This window comes from Phalaenopsis equestris, unplaced genomic scaffold (assembly GCF_001263595.1).
Source record: "Phalaenopsis equestris unplaced genomic scaffold, ASM126359v1 Scaffold000703, whole genome shotgun sequence".
In the NCBI taxonomy this organism is placed as follows: domain Eukaryota; kingdom Viridiplantae; phylum Streptophyta; class Magnoliopsida; order Asparagales; family Orchidaceae; genus Phalaenopsis; species Phalaenopsis equestris.
In genome coordinates, this window is record NW_018165143.1 from 428,970 (window position 1) to 441,372 (window position 12,403).

The following is a 12,403-nucleotide window of genomic DNA, read 5'->3' on the forward strand; positions in this document are numbered from 1 at the left end:
AAACCTCCGGCCCTCGTTGGTTCCCCCTCCACTTTCTATATTTCTTGTTGGGAAGTTGTTAAGAAGGATGTAGTGCTGGCTATTCAAAGTTTTTTCCAGGGAGTTGACCCTGCAAAGTATTTCTCTGCTGCCCTGATTGTTCTCATTCTTAAGTCTACCGTTAAATCACACTGGAAGGATTATAGGCCCATATCATTAACCTCGGTCATATCTAAAATCATTAGTAAAGTAATTGTGGCTCGCCTCCAACCTCATCTTCCTTTACTTATTTCTCCTCAACAATCAGCATTTATCAAAGGTCGTGGCAATTCTGATAATATTCTGTTGGCACAGGAAATTTTACAGGATCTTGATAAAAATTGCAGGGGTGGCAACCTGGTGATCAAACTTGATCTCAAAAAACTTTTGATACCTTAAATTGGGACTTCATCGTCAATGTTCTCAAAGCTAGAGGTTTTAATACAAGTTTTTGCTCCTTGATTAAAAGATGGCTCGCCAAGAATTATTATTTTGTCTTGGTAAATGGAAACTATTATGGTTTCTTCACTGTTTCTCGGGGCATCAAACAGGGAGATCCTCTTTCTCTTATTATTTTCATTTTAGCTTTTGATTACTTCTCTATGATGCTTAACAGTTTCCAACTCTCACATCCACATGTTCAATATTCCAACAAAGCTAAAATGATGGTCTCTCAACTTGCTTATGCAGATGATGTTATTATTTTTACTAACGCTTCCAAACTTGTCATAAAACAAGTGATGGGTCTTTTACAGGATTTCCAAAGCTGCTCCGGTCTTCGTTTCAATAGTGACAAATGTCAATTGTTTTTTGACAAACAAGTTAGGCAGCATATTATTCAATGGGTTGTTATGCTTACAGGTTTTCAGAATGTCTCTCTTCTCCTTAAATATCATGGGGTGAATCTGATAAGGAGAGAAGGAAACAGGTGGATATGAATGATGTGATTGATAAAATCAAACGTAAAGTGCATGATTGAAGAAATGTCTTCCTTTCCACTGGGGGCAGGATCTCTTTACTGACTAGTGTTCTCCAGAGCATTCCTTTATATGCTTTGCAAGTGTTCAATCCCAAGAAAAGTGTTATTTGTACTATGGAGAAGCTTTTTAATAAATTTCTTTGGGTGGGGAATGGTGCAAAGAAAATCTAGAGTACTAAAGCTTGTAAGCCTAAAGAGGCTGATGGTCTCAGTTTTAAAGCACTAAAGCATACTGTGGAAGTGAACCTCTATAAGCTTTGGTTCAAATTTAGATTGAGTTCTTCTCTTTGGGCCAGGTTTATGAGATTAAAATATTGTGCTAATACTCATCCTTCCTTGGTCTCTTGAAAGGTTGGAGATTCTCGTATTTGGAAAGCTATGGTGAATGTTAGATAAACAGCAAATTGTTTCATTTTTTGGGATATTGGAGAGGGGAACATTTCCTTTTGAAATGAAAATTGGGGTTTTTCTCACAATTCTGGCTTATCTCACTCCACTGATTCTAACTCTTTATTGGTCTCTGATTTCTTTGATAACGAATGTTGGGATTTTCTTAAATTATGATCTATGGTTGGGAAACAAAATGCAAAGTATATACTCACAATCTCCATCACTTCTTCTCATAGAGACTTCTTCTCATAGAGATCCCCCCATGTGGAAAAGAAGCAATTCTCTCTCGATCTGCAAGCTCATTTATGGCACTCTACACTCACATCGTGATTGGATATGGGGGAAATGGATTTGGCATAAATATTTATCTCCTTCTATATCTTTTTTTCTTTGGTGTTATCTTATGTCGTTAATCCCATTGGATGACATTCTTAAGCTTAAGAGCCTAAAATTAGCCTCTAGATGCTCTGTGTAGAATGAAGGAGGATATAACATACATTTTCTTTGAGTGTGCTTTCTCTTTGGAGGTTTGGGATATGATTGGCGCCCATTTTGGTTTCTCTTGGACACATAGAGGATCTTTAACTAGATATTTATGACAATGGAAGGATTTTGATGCCTGTAGGGGGAGGTTTCCCCTCCCTTTATTGGTTTTGTGGTTCATGTGGAACTCCAGAAATAGTTTTAAATATCACACCTCTCCCCCCTCTATTACTATGGTTGCTGCATATGTGACTGCCTATTATAATAAAGCTTTAAGAGCCAGCTCCTCCGTGGTTAAAATCACTAAGGTCCCTCGGCTTATTTTGTGGGCTCCCCCGCATGCTAATTATGTGAAATTAAATGTTGATGGTTGTTGGCATGCTAACTATGCTGCGGTTGGGGGTTTGTTCAGAAATTTGGAGGGGAAATGCCTTTTCTTTTCGCTTCCCCTGTTATTGTCGAAACTTCTTTGGCTGTTGAATATTGGGGAGTTTTTTTGGCTTTAGTGGTGGCCAACATCTTCAATTTTCATAAGCTAGAGGTGGAGATGGATTCAAAAATGCTTTATGATATTTTGGTTGGTACTACTTCTCCTCTTCGGGATTTAATTGGTATTTTTAAAAGAATTATGGCCCTTATAGCTGTAAATGGAAGTATTCATAGAGAGGGCAACTCCCCTGCGGATTGGCTTGCCAAAAATGCAGGGGAGATTTGTTACGTTGGCACACATCCCACTGCCCCTCTTCGGAGACTACTGCGAGACTTATCATTGGAGATACCTTAGATACCTTAAATCTCCCCTACATTCGGTTCTAAGTTTTATGTGTTTTGGCCTTCAACTATTTCGTTTAGGCTGGACTTTGCTGATTTTTCTCTTTTTGGTTTACCGATTTTTGTTTGACTTTGCTGGTTTTATCATGTATTACAAGAGGATCTCTTTTTTGAAGACATAGGCTAGGATGGAGTCTTTGCTCTTAGACGCGACACAGAGGACGCCTCCTGTACATGACTTTTTCTCTTTGGTCTTCAACTGTTTCGATTAGGCTGGACTTTGCTGATTTTTCTCTTTTTGGTTTACCAATTTTTGTTTGGCTTTGCTGGTTTTATCATGTATTACAGGAGGATCTCTTTTTTGAAGACACAGGCTGGGATGGAGTCCTTGCTCTTAGACGCGGCACAGAGGACGCCTCCTGTACATGACTTTTTCTCTTTGGTCTTCTTTCAAATACTTTCAAATTATACAAGCACACAGGATTACCATTTTTATTTTGGTTTCTTTTTTTCTGATTTTTATTTTCTCGGTATACCTGTATTTTGTAGACAATTTTTTTGCGTGAGTTGTACTCGGGGAAGAGGGGCCCCTAAGGGTGAGTCAAATGTATTTTTTTGTGTTTTCTAGATGGGGACCCTCTTCCCCTCCCTAACCTTGTACCTTCTCCAAACCTTGTACCTTCTTTTTAATTATTAACGCGTAGGGAGCCACCGTTGCTCTTTTCCCAAAAAAAAAAAAAAAGTTCTGCTCTCTCGCTTCTCTTAAATGCAACACTTTATATTTTTCAAATTAATTGATACAGCAAAAGAAATTACATTTAGGTTTTTTATGATTTATTTTATTTAAATTAGGATTTTATATTTATTTAATCAGACATGTAGTTTTGAAAATTGTATGTCTGAATTTAAATTATTTAAGATTACATTTAATTCGTGCAAAACTAAATTCAAAGTCAAGCATGTAATCTTTATATGTGGGTCTTTTATTTGAAAAAATATTTTTACAAGTAAAGGCTTTTGGCATGTATTGTGGAATAAATTAGTAAATTATAAACTAGTTGAATTAAAAACTCCTTTCTTACCTTATCTCCTCCCTCTTTACTGTTAGATCCAGTTTCTTCTCTCCTATTGTCACTCTGCATTAGGAGTCACTCATACTAGAACAACGGGATGGTCTTCCAAAACTTTGAGGTGTCAGTGCAAGATCAAGGGGATTAATTCAAACAGGAGATGAATATTTGCATCTACAATCAAATTTTAATTTTGCCAAGGTTATTTCTTACATGCCTCGAATTTTCACACCCCCCACTTCAAAGGAGTTGGCATCAATGTATACAGACTTTCTAGAAGTAACTCGTAAGAATTTAAAAGGTGACTCCTATAATGTAACACTTTGACCAAAATAAGTTAAATAAATGATTTCCATGGCATGGCACTGTTTTCCATATGATATTTAGTTTACTCTTCTGACCTTTGTATTACTCTGATACCATTCTTAAAGCTCAAACTCACATTCATTGAGATATTGTTCGCTTTGGCTTAATTCGCCTCATAATGCCGCAACTCCTAAAAAACACACATCCAAAGAGTGTTCTAATATTAGCATTGCTTACCTTCAGAGTTTCTAACAAAACACCAACCACTAAATTAAAAAGCGTATTAATGTTTAGAATTTTTTTATCACAATACTTAATAGATCTAATATAATTAAAAAAAAAAAACTACCGCCTAAAACATCAAACCACCCTAGATCTAATATAATTAAAAAAAAAACTACCGCCTAAAACATCAAACCACCCCCCTATCTATCACTATCTCATAATGATATCCACAAGAATCATTGTGATTTCTACCTTCGTAGCAAAGAAGCCACTAGAAAAGAAATGGCCGGAGAAACTCCATCCAAGACAACCAATACATCATACATGCATATGAAATATAAAAACCAAAAAAAAAAAATCAAAAGCCCAGTTTTTTATAGCATACCCCTAATCAACACCAATTGGCATGCATTCCCTTATAAAATAGCTCATCCATACAAATACATGACTTATTTTTTACGTTTTAATCCAAATTCAAAAATAAATTATAACTTTTCTTCTTATAATAACTACATATCACCATCATTAATATCGACGTTAGTCATAAGCCAACTAATTAGGATAAGCTTTAAAAATCCCCATTTTAGTATTCATTTCTATTCAGTAATTCTTGTGGTGTATAATTCATTTTGCACAAATCTCTGTGTAAAATTTCTATCATGTGATTAATACATTATCTGATCCATTCGTACAGACATGTGAAAGTTGCATATGCATATGCAATTTCTATTAATCACATGATAGAAATTTTACTAATGATTAATAGAATAAATCTCTGTGTACACATGTGATTAATAAAAATTTAATTCCATTATCTGATCCATTCGTACAGACATAGTATTTTTTTTCATCCAACTGGATAAATCTTGGTATCTTTTATAGTTTTATTCGACCTTATCTTTATGTTATTACTTCCTCTGTTATTGTATTAGTCCTAGTTAGTACTTTCACATAAACAACCCCTTTCTCTAACAAGCCACTCTTATATAATCCATTCTCAATATATCCTTCAAAATTTTGCCACACATGCATTTTAGTCTTGTCATTTCTACTAAACTCAATTAAAACTATTTTATCAATCAACACTCAAAACCGTGCAAGATAAACAATCTAATCACAAGTAGAAAATTTTCAGTTAAATCTCTATTATACTTTCTTATTGCATAGTATTCTTAAGATGTTTATCTATTTTAACCACAGACATAATATAAAAGTTAAGTCCTAATCTATATTCATATTCTTTTGTACAACTGATTCAATAAATACTAAAATCCACCACACCTACATAACACTTAGTAAATTAATAATATGCCAATGAAAGTTGCATATGCAATCAATTTTTGTTCTATTAATCATTAGTTCCTTATAAGCATTTAAATAGTTGTTCTAAAATTTCACTCATTATTAATAAAGGTATAGCAGATCAAAACCATACTATTCACAAATCGCATAAACCATGCTAATTCATTTTGAATTTGACAGCTTTGATATATTCTTGCTCTGATTTGGAACTCTTTGATCACTTAAAAATGCTAATTAATGTTTCAGCATACATATCTTAACAAGCTCAACATAACTTTCTATTTTTTTTTTTTAATTATGGTGCTTCAAATTAGCTCCTCATGATAATTGACCATATGCATTTTCAATGTCAATTAAAACCATTAATAATACTTCAAATATTTCCAATTCATTTCATAAACTATTTTCTCACAAAAACTACAGCAATAAGAGCTTCACTTAACATTAAGCCAAACTGAACATTTGATATTGGTGTGGTTTTCTAAACATATGTTATATCATCTTCTCCTACATCTTCCTAATATGAGTCGCAAGTCCATTGATTACTATAATCTTCAAAATCTTTTTTTGATTTAAATATTACTATCAAAATACTTCTTCAATCTTTTGGGAATTTCTTAGGGGCTGCTTAGTTTGTTGCATTATGGTGTTAAGTAAACAAAATGTAGGCGTTTCTAAAATTTCAGCTTTCGCTTGGATGGAAATGGTGTGAAGTGTAAAATTTTGGTGAATTTGGAATTCACCCTATAATTTAAAAACAGTGTATTCCGAAATCATTAGATTTGGGTGATTTCAAAAAAAACTTTAAACTATAACTCGCTGCCCACCGCCCGCCTCTGACATAGCTCACCACCTATCACCAACCACCACTCACCACCGTCACTTGCCACCACCTACTACCAATTGGAAACCACCACTAGTCAAGGCCCTCCACTAATGTCTGCCACTTTCACTAGCCTACCGACGTCTGCCATCTGGCGACCGTCACCAGCACCACCAATTGTGTTTTACACTTATTTCATTTTTCATCAAGCTAAACAAAAAAATATATATAAACTCCTATATTTACTTTATATTGAACCAATTAACTTCAACATATTTCAAATACACTACATTTCAATTAAACTACATTTCTTTTTCAACAAACCAAGCGCCCCCTTATACATTAAAATTTTAGTGAAAAAAATTGTGGCAAACTACAAACTCACAACTTCTCAAATGTCAAGTAATACCTCATTTTTCACTTAATCTTTATCTTTGAGCATCTACTTCAGTTAATACTTAAAGGTTATGATCATTAAGTCATACTGAAAATTTTTCTTGCATAAAATTTTCACTAACAAATTTTCAAGATATTCTTTCATCTCCCTTTATAAGGCATCTAACTTTCCCAAGTTCACTGAATCTATTCTCTTAGAATTGACCATTATATATAATTTCTTTACCCCTCCTTTGGGAATTGATCAATAATAAAATTAATAAAAAACTACGAGTTTTCTTTGCTCGTTATTGTCTTCGCAAGTCTTCAAGATTCCTCATAATAATTATAAACCCCAATAATATTTATCTTTTTATTTTTTCATGTATATTATTCACTCTAAACAAACAAATATTTAAGGAAAAAAATACAACGTTTAGTTTGGCAAAAGAAATGTTCCTAGGAAATCACCTATGTTCTTACATATGTTACAAAAATGAGTTCACATGTGCCAAAAGTTTGGTAATTGTTTTTTGTTTAAATTAACATTGAAGTATTGATTCCTCCACCTAAGATTTTATTATATTTTATTCTTACCTCATGACTACCTTCTTATGAGATATTCATTTATCAAACTTTATCAACCACCTCCTCATCTCTATATGTTCTTCCCCCACTTTGGAATCTTCTCTTCCCAATAATAAAAAATAAATAAATAAAACCCAATTTATAATTTATATTATCCTGCCATCCATCAATTTCATATAGATTTTTAATTCTCAAATTCAATATATTCTCCATGAATAAATACATAAAATAGCCCGCAAGCTCAAGCCTCTCCACTCAATTAAGCTTTATCACAATATCAAGTTCTCGCTCTCCAACACAGCAAGTAGACCCATTGCTCTCTCTGGCAACTACAACCTCATTTTCCAATGACTTGAGAATTTATTTGAATCTCTCTAAAGTTAAAAATCAAGTTACAAGCACATCCTCCCTATAATTAATCTTTTCCTTTGTCGACCTCATTAATTTAGAGCCAAAGCAAAATAGTGCTCATCTAAAACAGGTGGCTCCATAATCTATTTAACTCACTCAAAGCTTAAAAAAATTAGCCTCAAGTCCTTTCTCCCTCCAATCAATCTTCCGTATCATCATCCTCACCACTTGTCACAACTTAGGATCAAAGCTAAATAGTTCGTATCTTGAACAAATGGCTTGACAACTTATTTGATAGTCTCAAAACTTAAAAATCTAGCCGCAAAGGCCATCCTCCAATCGATCTTTTTCTTCATCTACCTTGGCACTCGCCGTCAATTTAAAATTAAAGCTAAATTGTTCCCACATAAAACAATTGCCTATTATTCTTCTTGTCTTCATCTACACTATTGATCCTAGTTGAAGATGGGCTCCAAACTTTAACTAATGACTAAAGCAACTTCCTTCTCCATAGTCATCCATAGTATAGAAAATCCCGCGTTGTACAATACAAACCCAAATCTTAACTTTATTTGATTGGTCCGACTTAAGAAGATCTAAATCCACTCCCTAATGCTATTGATGCACATTGATTAAAGAAATAAAAGTAAAATTGTGGAAAAGCACAAGGAAGTGATGTATGATTCCATCAATCTTTATATCATCATGAAGGAGACAAAAAAAAATCCATAAGACTTATATTTGCAAGCTAATCACTTCCTCTTACTACAAATCAGAGTGCCTTAAGCTCACATTAAGAACCCTCTCCTCTTTTCATGATGACACTCCCTATATCAAGTTCTTCTCAAAGCATGTATGGACTTTCTCCACAAGGGCGAGTCTAAGAAAGTCACTAACTAATAATTTTTCAAAAACCTTTACAAGTCTTTATATTATATAAATCCACACTCCCATCAACCAAAAAAATAAAATCCTAAGTCTACTATTGTTCTTAGTAGCATCCAATCGCAAACCATATGTACCCTCCTTCCCCGCACAAATTTTAAGATGTGCAATCTACACACAATCCTAGATCCCCAGCTTTCAGCATAAAATACATAACTCACGATTCATTTACAATGCAAGCCCAAATTCATGTTCTCTCAGCTACATAGACAATTCTACAGCCATACCTACCAAAACCCTTAAAATGCCACAGTTGCAACTATTGTTAAAATTGGTTCTGAAGTGGCTTTAGAGAGTTATTTAAAATTGTTGCTAGTAAAGTAGTTGAATGTTTGTTTGGAAATAACAGTTATCGAGCTATTATTCAGAAATCAAAAAATTATTTTTTGGTTGGTTTAGTAGTTGGTATATTCAAATTTAGGATAAATGCCTCTTTTCTCACCTTAAAAATTCTAATGAGCAAGCTAACAATACTTTGTTAGAAAGTTACCCTTAGATTGTTTTGTTTTGAAATAAATAAAGAACCTAATTGTCCCGTATAAAATATCAAAAAGCTAACACAATTATAGCAAAAAAATTTCCATAATAAAAACAACATAATTACCCATGCATTTAACATTCACTCCACAAAATACCCTAGAAATAATCACATGGTCTAACCATACAATGTTGTGCCAATTACATTTATCTAGAGCTGCGTCTCACTAAACCCTTCTCCATCCCTTCATGTACTTATTTCATCTAGGGAATTTTCTACAGTCCTGCCAATGTCATGTCCATGTGCTGTTGAAGGCATAAAGCTTGGATCATTGTCATATTCAAGAAGACTTTCAAGATTCCAATGATAACTTTTTAGAAATAAGATAATTTTCTTAAAAATTAATGAGAAATCTTCTGGTTAAATTATGTACCTAACTTGTGCCATGAATCATGCTTTGTTCAAAAATTAAAAACTCTGCGCCTCTCTTGTAAGCCTTAATTCTTTATAGATTTGGCTTAATAACTTTATCATTTTGCAAAAACAGCATACTAAAGTTGATTACCTTTTATCAACAAGATCGGTTTTGTTCCCAACAAGAACAATAATAACATCACTGCCCCTCTCCGTGCGGACCTCATCTATCCACTTTGCTGTGTTCAGGAAAGATTGACGACCTACATAACAAAAAATGAAGCACTTTAAAACTATAAATTATTGGCAAGGTAAACATCCAAGAAGCTCAAAATTAATAAAAGCCGCTTAAATGCAAAATATATACTTATAAGTTGAGAATTTTGTCCACGTATAAACTTCTTAAAGCCATAGAACAACTATTCTATATGCATAATATTAATGTTTAGTAATAAACATACTCGCAACGTCATACACAATGACCGCGACAGAGGAGTCACGAATATAGCTAGGAATGAGACTCCTGAACCTCTCCTGCCCTGCAGTATCCCTGTAGATAAATTAAAAGTAATTATTAAGGGGAACAAAAACTTTAAATCCATTAATAACAATGTTCATCAAATTACTCCAGACGGGGCAGCAAGAGAACTATTTCCCAGATCCAGACAATTAATTTTGGTAAGCATAAAATTAATTCAATGGTTTGTTAATAAGCCTTATCATCTAATTGAAGGAGTACAAAATACCCATAAAATGGATAGATATATTCGTGTTCAAATACTAGAAAGGAAGAGGAATGGACAAAAGTAACATTGTTAGAAGCTGTGCAAAAAGGTTTGCAAGAAATAGATCTAATTAGATTTAACTCCGGCTGCAGCACTCAAATGGGTGAATAGAGAAAGAAGATTCATTAGGGCAAGGTTGATGATGATGAAGAAGAAGATAAAGAGCAAATGTTTCTCACAGGCGTCCATCTCTATTGAGTATTTTTAAAACTTAGGTAATTTTTCAAGACAATCATCACATTTAATATGTCTTTATACTTAAATATTTTAAAAAAATTATTAGACTCATCAAATAAAATATCCTATTTAGAAATTCAAAACATAACATATATTTCTAGTGCAGGTGAATGAAACAAATGAGCATGAAAATATACCTAATATATGTGCTTCCATAAGACTTTATATCCCAACCAGCCCATCCTAGATCCGAGATAGCATTAATAATTTTATAATATAACTATGTTCACAAAGTCTATGATTGCCGTAAATTTAAAAAAATTGCATCGAGACTATAAATTTGAGTTTGAGGTGTCAAAAGTTTTAAATTTAAAGTTCAATTTTAGTTTTTGAAACTTGAACTTAATTTTTAAATTTAGTTTAGTGAGAATTTTTAGTTATGCACTTCGAGTAAAAATTTAACATAGGTGGGAGTCTAAAAGAACATTCTGTGAGGCTAAAAATTTTGCTTTTAATGATCTTTATAATATATTATATACTAAGGAGGGTGAAAAATATATGTATAAACTAGCCAAACAAAGAGAAAAGAAAAGTAAAGACTTAACTCAAGTAAAGTGTATTAAAGATGAAAATCAAAAAGTGTTTTTCCTATAAAAAGATATTCAACATAGGTGGGTGAGTTACATTGATAAACTTTTTAATGAAGTTTCTGAAAAATATGATTAACTTTAGTGATCTTAATATCGTGAATAATAATAAAACGTTTCATTTTTTCCGTGGGATTAGTAAAAAGAAGTTGATGAGGCTTTAAAGAAAACCAAGGGTGGAAAGTCTGTAGGACCTGATGATATCCCAATTGAAGTGTGGAAATATTTGGGAGATTTGAGAGTTTCTTGGTTTACTAAACTCGCGGATGCACAAGAGTGAACTAAAAAACTCTTTCTAAGACGCCAAAGGATATATTTACAGTTCAAATCACAATTGTTGCATCTGAATCAACATTTAATACTAGTGTGCTAAATGATTTTAGGAGTTCAATTTCCTTGAAAACACTTTATGTCTTAGTGTGTACTGGTAAATGAATTCAACATGCATATAAATCATCAAAGGAACAATTGATAAAATATAATTTCTTTTTTTTATAATTAAATGGTATATTTACATAGATCGGAGAAAACGTCTGGCTCTCTTTTGCAACTTTAGTTTGAAATTCTTGTGGAAGATATATTAGCAGTACGTGTTCTTGAAAACTTGAGTGGTGAATCTCAAATTTGAAAAGGTTATTCATTTAAAAATTAGAAGTCATAATTAGTAAATGAACACGGCAATTTTCTTTATTTCATTGCTCTTACTGGACAGTTACAGGAGGGTGTACCTTGGTGTATGTTTTCCGCTGATGATATCCTTCTTGTGGATAAGGCGAGAGAAAAAGCTCAGGAAAAACTAGAATTATGGAGGTCAACTTTGGAGTCGATCTACATTGAAGTCTAAAGGACTTCATTTAAGTAGAACTGAAATTGAATACATGGAATGTAATTTTAGTAGTAGTAGCTCTAGTGACAGAAGTACGACTTTGGGTGATCAAATTATTAAAATGTGTGAACGATTTAGATATCTTGGTTTTGTTGTTCAAAGCGATGATGATATAGATTGGGATGTTAATAGTAGAATTCAAGTTGGTTGGTTGAAGTGGATGAATGCTTCGGGCCTTTTGTGTGATAGAAAAGTACCACACAAATTACAATAAAAATTTTATAAGACGGTAGTGAGACCTGCAATGCTCAATGGCGTAGAATGTTAGCCTTTAAAAGAGAAGCATAAGAACATAATAATAAGTTAAGTGTTGCTGAGATGAGAATGATTAGGTGGATGAGTGCCTTTAGACTTAGAGACAAAATGCAAACAAAATGCAAAATGAATATA

At 33.1% G+C, this 12,403-nt stretch overlaps 1 protein-coding gene across 2 annotated transcripts in view; it reads right to left on the reverse strand.

Annotated features, from left to right (window-relative positions):
- LOC110030343 (ras-related protein RABH1b) overlaps positions 1 to 12,403 on the reverse strand; it is a 32,191-nt gene that overhangs the window by 8,519 nt on the left and 11,269 nt on the right. For both annotated transcript variants that reach the window (XM_020733014.1, XM_020733013.1), the window contains exons 3-4: positions 9,980 to 10,068; positions 9,670 to 9,781 (exon numbers count right to left, since the gene is read on the reverse strand). In XM_020733014.1, coding sequence (XP_020588673.1) covers positions 9,670 to 9,781; positions 9,980 to 10,068 — 201 coding nt within the window. The remainder of the gene's footprint in view (positions 1 to 9,669; positions 9,782 to 9,979; positions 10,069 to 12,403) is intronic.